General features: G+C 48.4%; 1 protein-coding gene across 1 annotated transcript in view; it reads right to left on the bottom strand.

Moving 5' to 3' along the window:
- The window catches only part of LOC146194269 (polyamine-transporting ATPase 13A3-like), an 813,351-nt gene that overhangs the window by 589,542 nt on the left and 202,193 nt on the right, over nucleotides 1-21,616 (bottom strand). The window contains exon 11 of the mRNA XM_084596520.1: nucleotides 10,145-10,276. Within this exon, the coding sequence (XP_084452646.1) occupies nucleotides 10,145-10,276 (132 nt within the window). The remainder of the gene's footprint in view (nucleotides 1-10,144; nucleotides 10,277-21,616) is intronic.

The raw sequence follows: 21,616 nt of genomic DNA, 5'->3' as shown, positions 1-21,616 counted from the left end.
CATATATTTGCAATCGAATGGGAGCGAACTACGGCCAGTACAACAAACGCATTTGTGATGGCAGACACGTGTGTGGTCAGAGAGTCGGTTTTATAACAAGTACGATGGGCCTCTTCATTTTCCTTGTAAACGAGAACAAAATGCTTTCTCCCTATCCTCTGCTGACGTTTGGAGATGAAATTTAGCTCCACTATTGCGCTCATCTCCCAGTAACCGAAAAGCGCTGTATTCAGCCCGTGGGAATGTTTGCCGTAAGAACAGCCGCAATCGAATGACTAATGTAAGCTGTCAAGCAGGATCCATGAAGAAATATTATATGTTCATGCCTGCAGAATCGACAACGCAACGATTTATGCTTCAAATCGGCTGTTTTTGCTAACTGAGAATGCAGCAGCATACTCCCAGCAAACGGATTGCTGCCGTTTCCCACGCGCGGCCGGCGAGCGTATCCTGCAACACGTGCGCTCCTCGCCGCCAGCAGCGCTTCCGTCGGCGCCGGAGTTACGTTCACCCGTTGCCTATACTGTGTTTACTGTTTGAGCGCCTAGAGGCAAGGACTTCTCATACCTCCACCGGGGTTCCAATTGTAAGGATCCGTTATCGATTTAGATCCATTCACTCTATCCACCCTATGTGCCCCGCCGGGGGCCAGTGGTTACGGTGCTCGCCTACTGTTCCCAAGGGTGCGGGATCGAATCCCGGGTTCGGCGGCCGCTTTTCGATGGAGGCAAAAAGCACGGCTCCCGTGTGCTTTGTGTTGTCAGTGCACATTCAATAACCGCAGATGGTTCAAATTTCCGGAGTCCTCCACTGCGGCGTCTCTCATAGCCTTAGTCGCTTAGGAACGTTTAACTCCAGAAATCATCTTTCTACCCTATAGGCTCCCAAAGCAACGCGCGGCGGCGCTGCTGGATGGATGGATGGATGGATGGATGGATGGATGGATGGATGGATGGATGGATGGATGGATGGATGGATGGATGGATGGATGGATGGATGGATGGATGGATGGATGGATGGATGGATGGATGGATGGATGGATGGATGGATGGATGGATGGATGGACGGACGGACGGACGGACGAGTGGGTGGGTGGATGGATGGATGGATGGATGGATGGATGGACGGATGGATGGATGGACGGATGGATGGATGGATGGATGGATGGATGGATGGATGGATGGATGGATGGATGGATGGATGGATGGACGGACGGACGGACGGACGGACGGACGGACGGACGGACGGACGGATGAGTGGGTGGGTGGGTGGATGGATGGATGGATGGATGGATAATGGATGGATGGGTAATGGATGGATGGATGGATCTAGGGTGCCTCGATATCAGGGTGGTCCCATCCTTTGACCGGCCCCACGCCGCCTCTTGCGCGCTGCGACGCCATGTTGAATCACGGCGGGTGCTCGGAGCGGTCGCAGTTGCGTGGTGCAAACATTTAAGCTTGTGTCGTTTGAGGCTGCGCATTACTCGCTGGTTTTCGTACAGTCATCCACTTCTAGCTATAACATGGTCACTGCTTTCAAAGCAATATAGCGCCGCATGCAGACGGATATAAAAACAAAGCGATGCATTGATATAGAGACCAGGAGCTGATGCTTTGCTCGGTCTTTCGCTTGGATTTATTACATGGCTGGGTCGGATGCACTGGCGTTTTGAAAGCAGTGACCGCGCTATTGCTAGAAGTGGATGAGTCTGTACTTGCTTGAGAGTGTTAGTCCACGTGACTTACGAGCTTGTCAGGCTCATTGAGCAAGCATTACGAGCATTTGTGTGTACTGATATGCGCTGAGTGAACTCGTAATGGACTAGGTTGTTTTTATTTACCCTGGGGCTGAGAGGGAAAATAGAAGTGGGATCGACGGAAAGTAACTGCCAACTTATATACCGGCGAGGTAAGTTTCAAGACAGCTTTGACCTTTATATCGTTTAGAACATTGTTTTTCTACGTGCGTAGTGTCTTAGCTGATGTATAGTGGAGTGAATATACTTTATGGTAGCGTTGTCTCGCAGATCTGAAGTCAAGGCTCCTAGCTAATTTCTTTAGATTAGTATATATTGCCATGTTGTAGTCGCAACTGATGTACCCCATGTTAAATTTGCGGGTATATATTTCCAAACTGATAAATGTAAATTTCATTCCCGACCGTGCTTCCTATTATGCTCCGGAGCTAAACCCTTCAGCATGATGTGCCACATGTAAACATGCCATCAACATGCATTAAGTTACTCAAATTTTTCCTGGGTTTTCTGGATTGGTATATGTCGTAGTCTGCGTATTGTTTATAAACATGCGAGGGTCCGTAACGTGCATGAACATTTTTATGAAAACGTTCTTGTCAGCACTGTGAAAACGTTTCTACAAAATATTTCTTTGTATATATCTAAATTAGCTCGGGGGATGAACTGCAAATAATGATTGGTGACCTAGACGGGAAAAGTAGAAAGGTAGGCTTGAAAATCAATATGCAGAAGACTAAGGTAACGTTCAACAGTCTCCAGAAGGAATAGCAGTTTGCGCTAGGCAGCGAAGCACTGGAATAGTAGGCGAATATGTCTACTTAGGACAGGTAGTAACCACAGATTCGGACCATGAAAAGGAAATAACAAGAATAAGATTGGGATGAAGCGCATTTGGCAAGCGCTTGCCGATTATGACAGCAGCTTATTGGTATCGCTCAAGAGGAAAGTATACAACAGTTGCACCATACCTGCACTCAATTATGGGGCTGAAACGTGGAGGCTAACCGAAAGGGTTCTACTGAAGTTCAGGACAACGCAGAGGGCTATGGAACGAACAATGGTAGGGGTAACATTAAGAGATAGGAAGCGTGCAGAGTGGGTGAGGGAAATAACTCAAGTTACTGACATTGTAGTAAAATCACGAAGAAATGGGCATGGACAGGATATGTAGTGCGAATAGAGGATAACCGATGGTCGCTTAAGGTAGCAAACACTGGATTTTACGGGAAGGAAAGCGCAGCAAGGGGCTGCAGAAAGTAAGGGGGGGGGATGAGGTTAAGAAGTTCGCAGGGGTCAAGTGGATGCAGCTACCACGCAACCGGGTTAATTGGAGAAATATGGGGAGGCCTTCGCCCTGCAGTAGGTATTGCCATGAAACCTTCAAAACTGTATTTGTTGTTTTTTAACAGCCGCCGTCATAAAGGCTTATCACTCTGATTCTGGATCGCATATCAGTTCCGTAATCGTTGTTAACGCTCGATGTCGCTAGTCACATCTTTATTAGTTTCGTTGTAGCGCAAGATGCACCGAGATCTATCTCGAAGGTTCCGGCCGCTCGTGTTTCTTTCCACAATGTTCCAGCCCTTGCTGGTAGCTGTTTGCGACGTCATCCAAATTGTTCTGAGCAGAATTTAAATTGAGCGTTGACGAGTGTGACAGGCATTCTTTGTTCGACGATCGACCAGCACGTTTGCTGCTATATCGCCGCCGCCGAGTTGCGTAGTTCTTTTGCGGGCGCAAGTCAGCCCAATAAAGAGTTAATTTAAGTGCCATCGAGCCTGTGTCTTTTTTTGGTGTCAACGGCCTTGTCACCACTACGTGACATCTGGTGGAGGTGCTGTCTTTGATCCTTCAAAAGAAGACCCCAGCCTTGTTCCTGTTACCCTGGAGGAACAGCCAACAAGCCACCAAACGAGTTGCCGGCTTCAAAGGCACCAGCCTGAACATGGTCTGCTGCCGGACCCCATTCGATCTCGGAAGGCATCGACGCTGACAAAATCCCACCCTACAGCACCGGTTGTTTTCGCTCAACCCCGTGAGCCCCCCTGCTTCCATGGACGACCGGACGAATATGCAGTAGACTGGATAGAACTTTTCGACCGTGTGGCAGAATTCAACGGCTGGAACGACGCCGCGAAACTCAGGCAAGTCTACTTTGTTCTTCAAGGACATGCCCGAGTTTGGTTCGAAAATCATGAGTCAGCTATGAAGGATTGGGAGATTTTTAAGCAACCGTTTTTGACTGCCTTTTCAAGCGTCGTCAGAAAGGAAAAAGCCCAGGCCCTCCTTCAGTCAGGACCAACTCCCTAACGAGCATGTCCTGGCGTAAGTTGAGGAGATGAAGCGCCTCTTTCGCCGGGCCGGCCCTAACATGACCGAAAGTGAGAGAGTCAAAGTTTCAATGCGAGGCGTTTAAGAATCGCTTTTTGCGAGTCTTGTCCGAAATCCGCCAAAAACTGTGGCGGAATTTAAAACGGAAGCGTCTACCATCGAGAAGACGTTGGACACCCGGATGCGCCACTACGAGCGACCATTTCAGCCGGACTACTCAAGCCACTACCCCAGCGCATCTGCGAGCGGAGGGAACCTTCGGATCCTCATACGGGAGATCATGCGAAAGGAGCTCCGCCAATTGATGCCATCATCGCAACAACCCCAGGTGGCGACGCTCGCGGACGTCGTCCGTGAAGAAGTCCAGCACAACTGATTGTGAAAACGCAGTGTTCAGTACCGATGGGGTGAAACCAGTGTGCGAGTATCACACGCGTAAAGAGCTAGAGCGCGAACACATGCGCAACGATGATCAGATAATTTAACAAGTTTTATTGCTTTATGTTTCTTTGTATCCGCTCAATGAAGATTGGACAGGAATGCAACAAGGTTAACATTCGCTGAGGAAAGTTTGGGAAGCTAATATCACCTTTAAGAGAGCGACAATGAGAGAGTCAATGCTAGCTCATATTTGCGTATTCATAGAAGGCATGGTCATATCATGAAAAGGGAGTTTTTTTTCTAGACGGAAGATGGCCTTGCAAAGCTGGAACTTACGCTTATTTCTATACCAAGCTGTGGAGGGCTATTTTTTAAATAATTACTAAGTAAACTCATGCACCAATGAAGCAGTAGCCAAGGCCAAGGTTCCAACATGTTCGCCCGTGAGATGAAAAAACATCCATGCTATTATAAATGCAGTGTTTCGGTAAAATCAATGAGTGAATTATGAACCCACGAGGAATGCTTTCGGGCGCGCAACAGCCCATTTTGTTCATTTAATGGGCAGCTTCCCCTGTCTGAACGAACCGTTAGCCTGTTCACCTCTCATCTCACCTTTCATAGCTGGCAAAGGGATTGCCATTCTAGAGCCGACGCCTGCTGAATCAAATCTTTTTATCTTTTCGTGCAAAGGTGTCCACGAAGAGAGCACGCGTGTCAGGTGCCTTCTACATCGCTGCCCATGCAGCACACCAAAACTACCTGTGCGGAGACTCCGCTGCGCTACAGCTGGACAGAGCAGCACGTGTGCCCGCGCGTCGCATCCAGTGTCAAAGAAGACGCGCCGGCGGCGCCGTCGCCAGCTATTCGCATTAACGCCGCTTCGCCCTCTCGGCGCTGTACTCGCGCGCCGACAAAGCCGCGGCGTTAAAGCGTCCGCAGCATTAGCTATCAACTCCTAAGAACGTTGTTATCTATCTAGCGATCGTGAAGTAACAGCTCAAAACGTGGACGGGAGCACGAGCAGTACAAGAATAGATGACGACACAACGAGCGCTGACTTTCAACAGCAGCGCAAAACGTCGGCACAAGAGGAGAAGACGACAGAACGAGCGCTACTTTCAACAACCCTTTGGGGTTGGAGTTGTTGAAAGTCAGCGCTCGTTGTGTCGTCTTCTCGTCTTGTGCTCCCTTTCAAGTTTTGCGTTGTTACCTCAGGACGTAAAGTCAACAAGCCCAAACTGCTATAGTCGCTAACTAGCAATTGAGTTTTGAGCATTGGACGCATCACTCAGCCACCTGTTTTCCGGCGCGTGGGTTGGGTGGCGCGGACTGTCGTCGACGGCGGGAACTGCTATCTTGGAAATTCTGTGACTGGCCGCTGCCGTCACGCTGGCGTCCCGAGAGATGAAACAGAACATGGAATAGTTACGTTGCGGAATGATCTCCCATAATGACCTCAGCGAAAGTTCCTTTTATGAACAAATATTTTATGGCCATTTGTTGTTACGAAATTTCCTTATTTTAGGAAGAGGCTTTTTGCTTATGCATGACAACATTGACATTTATTTTCTGCATGAAAAGCTTGCGAGATGCGTGTTTCAAGAAAAAAACATTGTAGCTCTGTTTGAGTGAATAATAAGTTGGCAACCATTTTGTTAAGCATAACTGTCCTCAAGCGGCGCATGCATGTTCTTTCATACTTTCATAAATCTTAGGTGACTGCATGGAAATAGTTTTTCTTCTCCTACGGCATCTTGTATTCTGTTCCTCCTGTCCGTTCTTTAAAAACATTGTTCTGCAATCACACGAAAGGCTGCCACGGCAAAGCATTTTTGGTTGGTGCTTGAAATGCAGAGGCCGCTCATCTTCGGCCGATTGAAAGAGGTGCAACTGAACAGCGTAAGGCAACGCGCACGTATACCCACCATTGTTAATATTTTGAGCGGAAGATTTAATAGGCTCATCAGTGTCCGTCCGCGAGGAGTGTTACACTTCTTTGCAATATCCCTCGGGATGCCGCGAGGTTTTGACGTCATCCCCTGGTGACGCCATGCCTAGACGTGACTTGTGACATCACCAGTCGATTCACGTACATACGAAGTTCACCCCGTCGGGCATCCGATCCAGGCGTCCGTACTGCGCCTTTCATTTGGCGCTTCGAACACAGAAGCAGACGCAGTAAATCAGGAATCAGCAACATTTCTATCATCGCAGTTTAGTGGCCCAAAGTGTATCAGACAATTTTTTTTTTATCTTTTGATAATTATCTCTTTTCAATTGTTATTCTCTTGTTAATCCGAATAACTTGGTAAAAAAAAAAGTTATTGCTAGCCGCCGCACTTGTTAGCGGCTAAGCCGCGATAGACGGAAATGAAATGAAACGAACCAGGAGGGGAAAGAAAGAAAAAGGCGAAACAAGAAAGGACCGGGTTTGGCCATATAAAAAAAGCATACAAAATATAACTGCTGAGCAGCTTAAACGCTCTTCTCCTGTTGAAGGGAAATTTGGTGAAGTGATGAACGAAAAATTGGATATACGCAAAAATAAGATCTATGCGCTAAGGTACAGGGCGGGCAACGTCATCACGAATATGGAAAGGATAGTCAAAGCAGCCGAGGAGTTCTATACTGGTTGCTAGCTTTCTGCCGGCGCTTCCCATTCTGGACATACCATATTCATAACAATAAAAAAACAGTAGTAATCATTTGATGACGGCTGAATGGTGTCGTCGAATTTCCCTCTGCAATGCAGATGGCAACATTGTGCTCAAATTCTTTGTAGTCGTGTGCGGCTAGTAGTCACATGATTAACAGGGTCGCACCAGATATGTAGCATTCCAGGGCGCAGTATCAAAACCCATATCCAATTGCACATTCATTCTGTATTATAGACCGCATCAAACGAGAGTGGCCAAGTAGCTCTAATTAGCAAAAACCTTGTGAAGGCGTTTGGTAAAGTCCATCAAGATCTTTTCTTTGCGATCTTTACGCATTCAAATACTGGTGATAATTCACTCAAGGCTTTGCTATAAGGAATTCAATTCAAGACTAATTGTTAATCAAGAGCTAACCAACCTGTCACACAGATGATCTGTTCGCCAAGGGTGTCCTGTCGCATCTGTAATCGGGCTATATCTTGAACCCTTTTGTCTCATCATTATTAACAGCGCGGCATTTTGAGGTTTCTCCACTGCTTAAGGCAAAATCAGGATGTTGGCCAATGCTGAATGATGACACCCTGTTTTTTGGGAGAACAAGAATGACCTCGAGGCTTTGCGTTTGACTGAATAGTTTGCAAGGCATCAGGAGTGCCTTCTAAATTATACAAATTCAAAATTCACTGTTTAGCCAATGACAACCCCCTTGCAACACCACAACCAATACACCATTTTCCCACCACTTTCTGCCGAATTTGACACTTCATATAGAAAAGAAAAACAAAACCCAACGTCACACCCTAGCGAAGGTGCTCGCCGCTCTGGCTAGCTACGCCAAAAAGAAAACATACCGAGATTCGCGGCGTCGAAACTTTCTATCGTCGCCTCGCGCTCGGCAGTTTCGGCCAAGAAACCCGAAACCCGAGCCTCGGCACCTCCGGAGCGCCGAACCCCCGTTTTTCCCGGAAGCGTGACGCCGTTTGTGGGACAAGATACAGTGCACTCTCAGGCAGAAGCCACCCTCTCCTTGCGTGCCCGCAGTGCCTTTTCGTGGGTCCAGCCCGCTGTGCCTTTCCGTCCTTATTTGACCAGAGTGCATATTTTCCTCCCTCTGCGTTCTCCACGACGCACTCTGGCTGAGTCGTGACACCATTGGCAATAGAGAGGCCCCACACATTCACTCCGTGCTTTGTCGCCGCTTCCCCGCGCCGCTCTATCACTCGAACCACGCGTCGCATGCGCCGCATTTTCTACAAAAAAGGCTGAAATGAAATAGGCGTTGCAACGCCTGACATGCATGCAGAGAAGGAGAGTCCATCCGCTGCTAAAAGGCGGCATAGGCAAGATAAGATTAACTACTCCGATCCTGAGGTAGTCGCCTGGCACTTGGCTACTCAGCAAAGAGAGAATGAGCGTAAACAGGCGAAGAGAGCAGAGGAGGCGCGCGAACAAAGAGGAACGGCTTGCCAAACGGAGACGCCAGACTACCGAGAGTAATAGACGGCGCATAACCGCCGCAATAGAGCCTATGGAAGAAGTCAGTCAACGGAAACCAACCGAAGAGGATGTTACAGCTTTTCATGTGACAGTCTCTCATTGCTAAACATACACTCACCACAAGCTCAGCCTGGAAATGTACCTCTCCCTACGTATATCCTGGCATAACCAAACTAAGCCACTGACTTTATATTGTGAGTTGTTTCTGAATGCTGAGCGAAAATTCTGAAACAAAAATATGGTTTCGTAATGTTTTCTTTTCTTTGCACTTTTTTTTCAGCGAAAAACGGTTAAAATCTATGTGTCAGTTATGTACATATTTTTTAAAAAGCGATTGTTGCAGTCACTACCATTATTTTGATTTTAAAAAGCCCATATAGAAGGCCGACAAAAGTTTCAGGGGCGTCTAAAATTTTTCTAAAAATGTTCCTTCAGCAGAAGAGAAAAATAGCAAAATTTAATAACACTGCCACACTGTCAAACGATGCCTTGGCACGATGCTGAGCATCGTCTTCTCTGTCGAGCTTCACCTCATTAAAGCTATCTGCTGAGGCCTCTTGCCACATTTGTCGGTGACAATATTATTTTTAAAGGTTTTCGAAAGTTTCGTCTCGTGTTTCGCGGGCTTGTACTAGGCCTGGAATGCAAACAGCTTCAAGAATTTGAGATCAATTCTAAAGCAACGGCGAATATATTAACAGTCGTATCTAAGCATGTCTGGCCACTGCACATCCCCCCTTGTATCTGAACTGTTATATCTGTTATGTCTGGCGTTGTATCTGAACTGTTATTCACAGTTGAAGAATTTGCGATTGTTAACTAACACCTGCAAATAGAAAGAAAGAAGAACGTTAGGTGGGACGATGAGGTTAAGAGGTTCGCAGGGGTCAAATTAATGCTGCTCGCACTGAGCCGGGTTAGTTGAAGATGCCTTCGCCCTGCATTGCGTATAACTCAGGTGATGATATTTACGATGATAATGCAATTAGAGTACTGCTATTGTACTGATTATAAGCGATCGAACGACACAACGCTATTGACTGTTACGTTCGGTGAAGTTGCATGGCCACTGCTGACTAGCTCTGTACGCAGCGCGCGTGTCAATTAGCGCTACAGACTGAATGCTCCTGGGCTGAATTCTGAAGTGTGTACCGAGAAAAACGTTCAAGCCTCCCGACGTTGCCGAACATGGACATTAAACGTTAGCTAATGAAACACCAATTTGATTATATTCGTCCTCATTTTAAATTTTATTTTGAAGTTTTTATAGTTTTCCCCAGTTTTGGTTATTTATTTTTGTCTTCGTATTTTTAATTTTTGTTATGCGATCACTTGGCATGTTTGAAATCACACAGCAAAATTCTGTTGTAACGGTAATGTTAAGGGACGGTTGTGATGTCATCCTAAACATGCTGAAACACGCCAGTTTATATACACTTTTGGCAAGCTTGGACGAAACAGCACCACTTTACCAACGAAATAGCGCTTACGTCTGTTTATGATCGGACAACGTTACCGGTGAGGAGGCTCTCGTTCACGAGGCAGTTTCCGGCGGTGAGCACGGCATCGCAGGTCATGAGACAGCCCGAGGTGGGAACGCAGATCACGTCTCCGGGCACTAGGCAGTTGGACGGCACCTCCTCTACATCTGAGCGACGTAAGGGAAGAGTTGAACTCGTTCTCAGCGATACTCATTTTGAAATATACATGGTGTGCAAGCTAACTTCAGCCAAGGGTTAAAATATAAAACATTTTAGTAATGACAGAGAAACCACTTGTATATAGCTGCCAACCATCAGGCGCACCACACTCAATGTTTTTTATTTTGCAATTGGGTAATTGGTAAATAAATTATTTTTTTTTGTAATTTCAAAACCATTGCAATTAGGCACAAATGTGATTTGCAAAGTTGGAGAACACCTTCTGAAACCCCGATTCTATTGATTTCTGATAAAGAAAGCACAGCATGTATCTTTTTTCTAAGCTCTAAAGAGAGCCCCGGAAATACAAAAGAAAATCACGTGACTTGCGCATTCGCGCGCCACGATTGTTGTGCTCTGGTCTGAGTGAATGAAATCAGCTGTGGCCGTGACTCAACGACGGCAGCGGCAGGCCGATAACTCTGCGAGGGTTGTTTCCGCTTCAAGTAATCGGCGCAGGCGACGGTGCAAGTTGCAGCTGGAAAAGCGCGCTCGCAGCAACCACCGCCAACATATCAACCTTCCGTCGGAACTGGGCTGTCGAGTCACGGCCATGGTTGAGAGCACCACAACTGATGCGCGCAAATACGTCATTCGCGTGATATTTTTGCATTGCGCGGGCTTTTCTTTAGAGCTTGGAAAAAAGATGCACGTGAGGCTTTCTTTATCGCAAATAAATGAAATGAATGAAAAGGTGGTATCCAAATTTGCAAATCGCATTCATTTTTAAAGACAATAGTTAGTAAATTAGAAAAATTATCGTACCTACTAATTCGTTTCTTGTAGAATAAAAAAAAAATGCCTGTGGAGCGCCAGATGGCTGGCAGCTGTATACAATTGGTATATCTGACCTAACTCACTTTTTTTTAAACACTTTGCTAAAGTTAGCTTGCACACCCGGTATTACAAATCACATCCCAAAAAGTACGTGGACACCAAAATTCAGCATTCGAAATAGACATGTCTTGCACCTAAAAATAACAAATGCCCTCTTTTGAGTCTTCGAATAAATATCAAGTCGAAGCAAAATAAAAAGTGTACACCAACTATTTAAATGGCGTTTACAACACTCGAGATAAAAATATTAAGAGGCTACTTAAGCTTATTTAAATTGTAGCCCCGATAGCTGTTCCGAAAATTTGTTTATAGAAAAGGACGCGCCATCAGTTACATTCTTCGGTGGACACACCTGAACTACAAAGGGAAGGCAGGGACACAGCCTCCACTACAGGCCTCCATGCAGGTGGTCATGATGATGAAGTCTGTATTGCCATCCATTAAAGTAGGGAGGATTAGTAGTGAGATGCCCGGGAGCCCCTTACACACTAAACACGAACTACACAAATTGGGAACACTAACAGCAGCCATCCGCCTTGTGTGCGTGTCCTGGGAACGAACTCCGGTCAAAACTGACCGTACGACCTTGTGAAATCCGGCGCCACTCCATCTGGTCTTCCACGAAGCTGCGGCGAATGTTTAACGGAGTTCTAAATACACGATTCTAACGGTGTAGCAATTGAGCTGGAGGAAGGCCGAAGTGAAGCTGTGTTTCGTAAGTATAGGCCACTGGGAAGTACGGTTCTTTCCGTGTTTGGTTTATCAGTTTCCCTTTCGAAACAGGAAGTTCTGGTTTCGGCGAGACATTTAGTCAGCAACAAACGGCTCGAGAATCTTGTTGCGCCGAGTGAGGGGGACGCTGCAAGCAGCAACCTTTTTTAGCGGTAGGCCTAACATCTCGAATTGCGCCGCTGAATGGAGCCCGGCCGGCCGCAAGGTTTGACTGCGACCTCTGGTGAAACAGTTATCGCGCTTACGTGGTTTAAACCATCGAGTTCGACGTGCGACTGAGAGTGCAGACGCGAGTGACGCTAAGGATCGTGTTGCACCGAGTAAGCGGACGCGGCTTAGGCCTGACGTTCTCAAATAGCTCTCTGTGGCGAGCTCGGCTACGCGTCCGAATTCACAGTGGCCACAGTTAAAATGGATTCTTGAGCGGCGGGACCTTCGCGTCAGCCTCCAACGGTTTCCAAATGCGACTGAGAATGAAATGACACCTGCGTAAGTTGTTCACTTGAGTAGACGTTGTGAACGCTGTGTTGACTTTTGCTTCGTTCCGACTCCACGTCGTTGTGTGCGCACCGGTACAAGTTCCTTGGCTTGCTTTGTCGCGCTCCTTAGGTGCGGCATCTTTTTGCCTTGATATGGCAGCCCTCAAGGATATGCTTGAAATCCAGTCTTGTGTCTTTATGGGAGGAAAATACCATCCTAAGTGTTTTTGCTTTTGTATATTTGGGCGGAAAATATCATTGTATTTTTCGCCGTTTTGCGTCTTGATCGTGCCGAGCCGACAGTAAAGAACACTTAAGGGTGCAGCAGCACGAACGGGTGGATTAGGACAGGTATTACGTTTTAAGAACTCGTTGCTTTTGTCATTGCATGATTATACCCCAATGTTCGAGCAACGCATCGTTAGTGCGTTGTCAGTGAAGTATCTGCGTTAAATTTTGCCGACTCCAGCTCACGCGCTCTGTGCTAGTCTTCTCATTGTCTAGACTGATGTTTGGTGTTGGCAGTGAAGATACCTTTTCGGCATTTTTATTCAATCAAGCAATCTCAGGAGTAATTACCATTTTTGTATCCATTTTCATACGTTACATCTACAGTCATTCGCAACCTTCTTGCCTGATCGCCTGTGTGCACTCACTTGCTAGAACTTAACAGGTTTGAACTGATCGCTTTTTTTAAGCGTTTTTTTTTTCTGTGTGCGTTACCCGAAGTGCTTTCTGTCTCGCTAGATGTATCCGAAGCGTGGTTTTCTGGATTTTAAATAAAACCTGCCAAGCAGACGGGTGGTCAGAAATTCAATTAGCTTTTACCATTATTTGAAGTTGACTGTTTCGTGTAAAAAATTGTTTTTATGAAATACACATCACTGCCATGAATGAAAATGGCCAATGCCTTGGTTTTCTGTCAAACAAAATTGCATTTTTACGGACCTGCCCCTTCTTTTCGCTCGTTCCTTTTCCGTGTTGACTCGTTGTGTTTGGGCACAGCCGGTCTCGAGGGACAGCGCGCTTCTCTTCTCTTATGGCCTTACCAATGGGGTCTGTTTCCACCACCCGCCGCGCCTCGGTGGGGTCGCCACCTCCCCACTGCTGCGGCTCTGCTACCACCGTTCACGCGCAAGGGGAAACGCGCGCTCGCTTTTCGCTCCGCCCGCACCAGTGGCAACCGGCAGCTCCTGAAAGTCACCCCTTATGGTTTATACAAATACGCCGCAATCAGCGTCTGATTTGTCGTGTACGAGGAATAAATTAGAGTCAACACCGCTCCCGCGCGCGTGCGCCTTCGTCAGTGCGGCCGAGCAGGGTCGAATGAAGCTGGTACACTTCAACGATTTTTGCCCCTACATTTTGTACAGAAATAAATTTATTAGGCCATGCAGTGTTCCTTCGAAAGCTGTAAGCAGGTGCAGCGTGACCTGGCGTGAGTGTATGGCAAATTTTTGGCTGGCGATTCTGTCAACCGCTTCTGTTTTCGTTTAGAGCAAAAGAGGCATCGGCGAAAATTCATGGCGCGTCTCAGATGCAGAGTAAAGAACAAAATTTACGCTTATAGTTAAAATTGCAGTTGTTTAGTGGAGTGAGCTGTTCTAGCATCGTTCAAAGCAAATCAGTCGGGTGAAAGAATATGTATATTGTCACGTAGCCGTTTAGGCCCGTAACCAGAAGGTTGGGTTTTAATGGAGGGTTGAGCTAGCAGGCGCAGAAGAGCAGGGTCGGAGCACCGAGAGACGGCAGCTAACTTCAGCTTCTTCTCGAACGCCACGGGGCACTTCTTCGAGTCCGTGCACGAGACTCTCGATAAGCAGCCGCCTAGCGGCTGCTGTTGCACACGCTACATTACCCCCCTCTCTAAAAAAAATAAATGTCAACTTGATGAATTCGAAAGCAGAGATAAAAAAAAAATAAAGCAAGAAACATGCGGTAGGCGGTGCGCTAATTTCGTCGCGAAAAGTACGGCTTCATGCGCATGACATGGACAACCTCGGATTTCTGCTGGCGACGAGTAGAAGAAAAGCCGTCCGGAAGCACTTCGTACGTGACGTCGCTCAGCTGACGGAGCACTTTGTATGGGCCAAAGTACTGCTTCAGAAGTTTTTCGGATAGTCCCCGAAGTCGAATCGGAGTCCAAAGCCACACTCTATCGCCCGGTTCGAAAGTCACTACACGGTGGCGGTGATCGTAACGCTGGGCGTCTCGACCTTGCTGGTTCCGGATGCGTGCCCTCGCCAGCTGTCGCGCTTCTTCTGCGCGTTGAGTGAACTCCTCGGCGCCAACTTCAAGGTCACGGCCGTCGTGGGGCAACATGGCTTCGAGCATTGTCGAAACTTCACGGCCACACAATAAGGAGAACGGCGTCATTTGCGTTGTTTCCTGCTTCGCCGTGTTGTACGCAAACGTGACGTACGGCAGGACGTTATCCCACGACCGATGTTCAACATCCACGTACATGGACATCATGTCGGCGAGAGTTTTGTTCAGACGTTCTGTTAAGCCATTAGTTTGTGGATGGTAGGCGGTTGACCTGCGATGGGTAGTGCCGCTTAGTTGCATGACAGATTCCAGTAGCTTGGCAGTGAAAGCAGTGCCTCGGTCCGTTATTATAACTGTCGGGGCGCCGTGCCTCAGGACGATGCGTTCGATGAAAAATTTCGCTGCCTCGATTGCTGTACCGCGCTGGAGAGCCTTCGTTTCAGCGTAACGCGTGAGGTAATCTGTAGCGACAATTATCCACCTGTTGCCCGAATCAGAAATTGGAAAAGGACCCAACAGATCCATGCCAACTTGTTCGAATGGGTATCTTGGCACTTGAACAGGATGCAGTAAACCGGCCGGTTTCACAGGCGGTGTTTTCCGTCGCTGGCAATCATGGCATGTCCTCACGTACTGTAGTACTGCGGCGGCAAGGTTTGGCCAGTAATAACTCTTTTTAATTCGGGCCAGAGTTCGAGCATACCCCAGGTGAACCGCGGTGGTCTCGTCATGACATGCCTGTAAGATTTCTTCGCGAAGAGAATCTGGTACGACGAGGAGGTAATCTCTTCCCGTCGGAGCGAAGTTGATCTTGTATAAAACATTGTTTCGCATGCAAAACGATGAATGCGTTCTGGCGAAGAGACGGGGAACTTCTGTAGAGCGCGCTTCCAGAAAATTGATAAGTGGTGCGAGAGCCGGGTCGTCACGTTGCTGCTGCGAAACAGTGAGCGCGTCGATGGCTGCGATAAGGGGGAAGTCTGGTTCTTCGTCTTCCCGCGCAGCCTCGACAGGTGAACGGGACAAGCAGTCGGCATCGTTGTGCTGACGTCCAGACTTATACACGATGGTCATGTCGAACTCCTGTGCCATGAACTCCACCGTGCAAGGCGTCCGGAGGGGTCTCGCAAGTTCGTTAACCAGCACAAAGAGTGATGGTCACTCACAACCCGAAAGTGCCGGCCATAAAGATAGGGTCGAAATTTCATCACCGCCCATACAACAGCCAGACATTCTTTTTAGGTGGTGGAATAGTTCGATTCGGCACGGGACAAAGTCCGGCTGGCGTATGCGATAACTCGCTCGGCACCGTCTTGCCACTGGACGAGTACAGCGCCTAGACCCACGTTGCTGGCATCTGTGTGGACCAGAGTCTCGGCATTCGCATCGAAATGGGCAAGCACAGGTGTTGTCTGCAAGCGGTGCCGTAACTCGTCGAATGCCTTTTGCTGTTCGTCCGTCTAGGTGAAGGTGACATCATCCCGGGTGAGACGTGTCAACGGAGCGGCAATGCGCGAAAAGTTTTCAATAAACCTGCGGTAATAGGCGCAGAGGCCCAAGAAACGGCGAACTGTCTTCTTGTTACATGGAGTAGGGAATTTGGTGACGGCTGTTGTTTTAGCGGGATCGGGACTAACTCCTCGATGGCTGACGACGTGGCCCAAGAACAGGAGCTCTTCATAGCCAAAGTGACACTTTTGTGGTTTTAACGTGAGGCCGGCAGATCTGATAGCCCGTAGCACAGCGAAGAGACGTTGGAGGTGTTCCTCGAACGTTGGTGAAAACACAACAACGTCGTCCAGGTAGACTAGACACATCTGCCATTTAAGACCAGATAGAACTGCGTCCATCATTCGCTGGAATGTCGCTGGAGCGGAGCACAATCCGAAAGGTAGGACTTTGAATTCATAAAGTCCGTCGGGCGTGACAAACGCTGTCTTCTCGCAATCACGTTCATCGACTTCGATCTGCCAGTAACCGCTCTTAAGATCAAGCGATGAAAAGTAGCGCGCGTGGCGCAACCGGTCTGATGAGTCATCAATGCGTGGCAGCGGGTAGACGTCTTTTTTGTGACTTGATTGAGCTTACGGTAGTCCACACAGAACCTTAAACTTCCGTCTTTCTTCTTAACGAGGGCAACAGGCGAAGCCCAGGGACTCCTCGATGGTTGTATGACACCGTCATTTAACATCTCGTCTACCTGTTGAGCAATGACTTCGCGTTCCCGCGGTGACACTCGGTAGGGGTTCTGTCGGACTGGTCGGGTGCGGTCGTCGGTTATTATGCGGTGCTTGGTCAAGGGCGTCTGTTTAACCGCGGAGGCGGATGAGAAGCAGTCTTGAAACTGAAAGAGTAGCCCGACTAGTCTGTCCTTCTCTGCCGGTGATAGAGCGCGATTCACATCAGGGTCGAAGTTGGGCGTTTGGCTGGCAGACGTGTTGGTCTCAAGAACAAAGCAGTCGTGGGCTGCTTCTGCGACACCTTCAAAGTAGGCTACCGTGGTGCCCTTAGCGATGCGTTGCCGTTCGTTCCCGAAGTTCGTAATCAGCACGTGAGCTAGACCATTAGTCAGATGAACTATACCGCGTGCAACACAGACTCCATGATGTAACAGAAGCTCTGTGTTTTGTTCGGCAACGCCGGCAGCACAGAACTGGTCGTCGCACCTGACTGTGACGAGAGCAGACGAACGTGGCGGCATAGATACATCCGCGTCAACGATGCGTAAAGGTGCGTGGCGTCGTTCGGAGTCAGCGGTCCTCGTTGCAGGCGTCGAAAACGTGACAGTACGGCGAGGAACATTAATAATGGCCCCATGCTCACGTAAAAAGTCCATGCCGAGTATGAGGTCCTTGCAGCAGTGTGGCAGGATAACAAAAACGGCTACAGAGGCTGAATCGGCGATGGTTACTCGGGCAGTGCATCGTCCGATCGGCGTCATAAGGTGACCGCCAGCAGTACGAATTTGCGGCCCCGGCCATTCAGTTTTAACCTTGGAGAGCCGATCTGCGAAATTCTTGCTTATTATTGAAAAGTCTGCTCCGGTATCTACCTAAGCGGTTACTGGGTGTCCGTCGACGAGAACGGAAAGGTCGGCGCTAACAACGTGATCGGCTTGAGGTTGACTGGGAGTTTCGGGTTCATGGGGCGGCGGAGGCATCGTAGTCACAGCATCGGGCTGAGTCGTCACGGGAGGGTCTTCGGGACATCGATTCCGTTCGTCAGCAACCTGTCCCCCTGAGGTCACCGCCTTCAGTTTCCCCGGTGTGGGCTTGGCGACCGGCGCCTCGGCACATGATTAAACTCACGGCGGCCGGGTGACGAGTAGCGCACGGGAGAAGACTGTGTACTGTCGCTCGAAGAGGTTGCCCGGGTTGCCAGATATTCTTCGATTTCTGGAGGGCGTTCGCCGACCCGGGGACGCGGGGAATCACGAGCAAAACCCCGAAGACCGAGTTCCCGGTATGGACAACGACGGTACAAGTGGCCGGGTTCTCCGCAGTGGTAGCACAGCGGCCGTTGGCGAGGAGTGCGCCAGACGTCTGCCTTCCGAACCGGTTGCTGCATGACGGGGCTCTGCTGGGATGGCGGCTGGTAGAACAGTGGCTGAGGAGCGGACGGCTGCATGACGAGGCTCTGCTGGGATGGCGGCTGGTAGGACTGTTGGTAGAACGGTGGCTGCAAAGTGGGCGGCGGCTGTGCTTCGAAACGAAGCTGTTGCGCAGGCGGCACTGCAGGCCGACGAAGAGCCGCTGCGTAGTTCATCGAACGTGGCTCCGACTCAGGCGGTGACAATGTCGGACGTATTTCTTACCGCACGGCTTCGGTGAGAGCCACGGCAGTCGGGTTAGGCGATCCAAGATTGAACTTGAGGAGCTCCTCGCGAACTACCTGGCGGATCAGCTCACGCAGAGAGTGATCGTCAGTGGACCTGTTCAATGTGGCCACACTGCTGAAGGGCTGACCACAGGCAGACTCCGTGCGCCGGTATCTTTGCTGCAGGGCTCGCTCAATCAGGGTAGCTTCATTGATAAAGTCCGCGACGGTTTGAGGTGGACTCCGAACCAGACCAGCGAAGAGGGGTTCTTTTACGCCCTGCATCAGGTGGCGCAACTTCGCTGATTCCGTCATGTCGGGATCAGCCCGTCGGCAAAGACGCGTCACGTCCTCGGCGAACATGGACACACTTTCGTTAGGTAGTTGCACACGAGCTTCTAGGAGGCGGAGTGCGCGATCACGGCGGTCGTGGTTAGCAAAGGTTTCCCGCAGCTGCTGGCGAAAGGAATCCCAGTTTTGAAGACTGGTGTCCCTATTCTCATACCACGTTTTGGCACAGTCTTCAAGCGCGAAATACACATTGCGCAGCTTCTGAGCCGGGTTCCACTGATTAAATTGCGCCACTCACTCGAACTGGTCGATCCAGTCGTCGACATCTTCCCCAGTACCGCCATGGAAACTGGGGGGCGTACGAGGCTGCTGAAGCAGCAACTGATGCTGACTTGCCTGGGCCATTGCAGAAGTCTCTAACTGCTGGTCAGCTGGCGTCGGTTTAGGTAGAGAAGCGAATTCCGGCGCCAGACCCCGGAGGCGACGGCTGCAGCGATGAACGGGTGTAGATACGAGCGGAAGCCGGTTGGGACTCGATGAGTGGCTGCGAGAGGCCCGAGACATGTAGTTCAAGGCCTCACCTCCACCAGTGTCACGTAGCCGTTTAGGCCCGTAACCATAAGGTTGGGTTTCAATGGAGGGTTGAGCTAGCACGCCCAGAAGAGCAGGGTCGGAGCCCCGAGAGACGGCAGCTAACTTCAGCTTCTTCTCGAACGCCACGGGGCACTTCTTCGAGTCCGTGCACGAGACTCTCGATAAGCAGCCGCCTAGCGGCTGCTGTTGCACACGCTAGAATATGTAGTCTCGCGACTGACGCACGTGAGTGTATAACAGACGTAGTCGGTTTAATTCATTGATAAACAACTTTTAATTAAGGAAATTCGCATGAACAGTTATGCCTAATTGAAAAGAGCGGCAAACAATAAAAACATTGTCCTTAAAGGTATACATTGTACTAAATATTCATCAATTCATCAAAACGCGACCTGCGGCTAGAAAATTCAGTCTCAATATCGTTCTGCCCAGTTTGTTCATATACGGAGCTGGCCTGTGATTCGTGTCTGTCACTTTCTTGGCATAATTGACATGAAGGATTCTGACAATTTTTTCAGATATCAAAGAAGCGAACCTTGCAGGCTGTTGTTAATTCCTTCAGGGGAACTGAGCAATGGCGAATTCTCAATTGTGCTGCTTGAATGAGGATTTGAAGTACTTAGAGAGCATTTCTGTGTGGTAGATGCAAGAGTCTTTTTTTTTTTAAACCTTGTTCAATAGGGCAATAAACTCTGGTTTCGGATAATGCAGTCCACTAGAATTCTTGTCCTCGTAGAAGAGTGTACATGGGGCTGCTTCTATGATAGTTTCAAGAATAGATGGCCCAACGTCACACCCGAGATCACTGATTAGCTTATCAATGTATCGATCGACGTAAGCTAAACCGGAATATGCGACAGTAATACGGGATGACAGGATATGCCACCACAATTCCTTTATTTCCTTGGTTACTGATTGTGGCCGAGCAGCTATGATTTCATGGGCATCGACAAAAACTGCCTTGATTTTGATCCAAGATGAAACGTCTGTCTTGACAACGTGGTCAAGTGCTGCTGTTACGGCCCTCGCATCTAGCATATGTCGTTCTCTCTGCACATTAGCCTCACTTTCACTAAGAGAGCCTCAGTGGGGTGACTATTCAGTTTCCTGGAGAGGACAGAGCCGACACCTTTCCCCAGGAGGTATTCTACCACTTGTACAGTAGACTCGAGATGAACAGCATTTCTTGAAATGTTTCTTCAGTGAAAGTTTCCTTCTTTAACGCTTTAGAAGTTCCGTGGATGCTTTCGATACAGCAAGCTTCTCTTTTGTCAGCCACTGCAATCGAGTATCACCAGCTGCGTCATTTATTAGCCTCTTTTTACCGCTTCCAGCACAAGTGGTGTCATGAATATCAAACCATTTCTTTATTGTTTTCATAATAAGCATAATATCATGTGAAATTTTATTAAAAAAGCTTTTATTTGCAATACAAAGTAATGTTTCAATACATTTAACACATTTGCTAACATATAAATTATAATAACATCGAAAACTCAACCTTACAGTCATTACTTTGACTGTTATACTAATACTTTATATCATGTAAGCATTATGCAACTTTACCTTACATTTTTATGAAATTATTTTCATCTCCACTGCTATATAGATGGTTTCGCATCTAGCGCTTAAAGACAGTTTTGTTGTTGCAGACGAGTTGCTGTAATGTTAGCCTTGGAGAAGCTTCGATGTGATCACCGCTCATTCACATTTTGCTTTTTTTGGCAGGCTCGGTAAAAATTCGGATTAAAATGGACAAAAGTACCTACCATGCCGCAATGCATGTGATATGCTTGTTGAACATTTACTGAGACACAGTGTTTTTATATAAAGACTCGGTTCACGTGTGTAGTACGCTGACAGCATGCTGCTGCAGTATCTACCTTCCGTGTTCTTTCATTTCGGGGCTGCACTCACCACGAAACAAGCGAGCGACAGCGCGAAACCAGGCCAGAGCCACCCTTCGCCGCTGAAGCTGATGCGGAGCGAACCGTGAGCAGGTCGCGCCCCTTGCGGCGGCGCAGAGCGTAACTCAAGGAGAAAAGTTGCCATTGCTCCCGCGGTGATTGAGAAGGCCGTAAGAAAGAGCGCGTGCTCTCCCTCGAGACCGGCCGTGGTTTGGGCGTGAGGCATTATTTGTTCTGAAATGCAAGTCCACAGTCACGAGAATAACATTGGAGAATGCGTTTTAGCTACCAAACAGTTGTTTCGCCTTACGGAACAAAAAGCAGAAAGCACTCCATAAAGTTGTTGCTCATGGCACTTGTGCAT

This window comes from Amblyomma maculatum, chromosome 3, assembly GCF_055883805.1.
Source record: "Amblyomma maculatum isolate TAMU_Amacu chromosome 3, ASM5588380v1, whole genome shotgun sequence".
Taxonomy (NCBI): domain Eukaryota; kingdom Metazoa; phylum Arthropoda; class Arachnida; order Ixodida; family Ixodidae; genus Amblyomma; species Amblyomma maculatum.
This window is presented reverse-complemented; position numbering and strand designations above follow the sequence as displayed.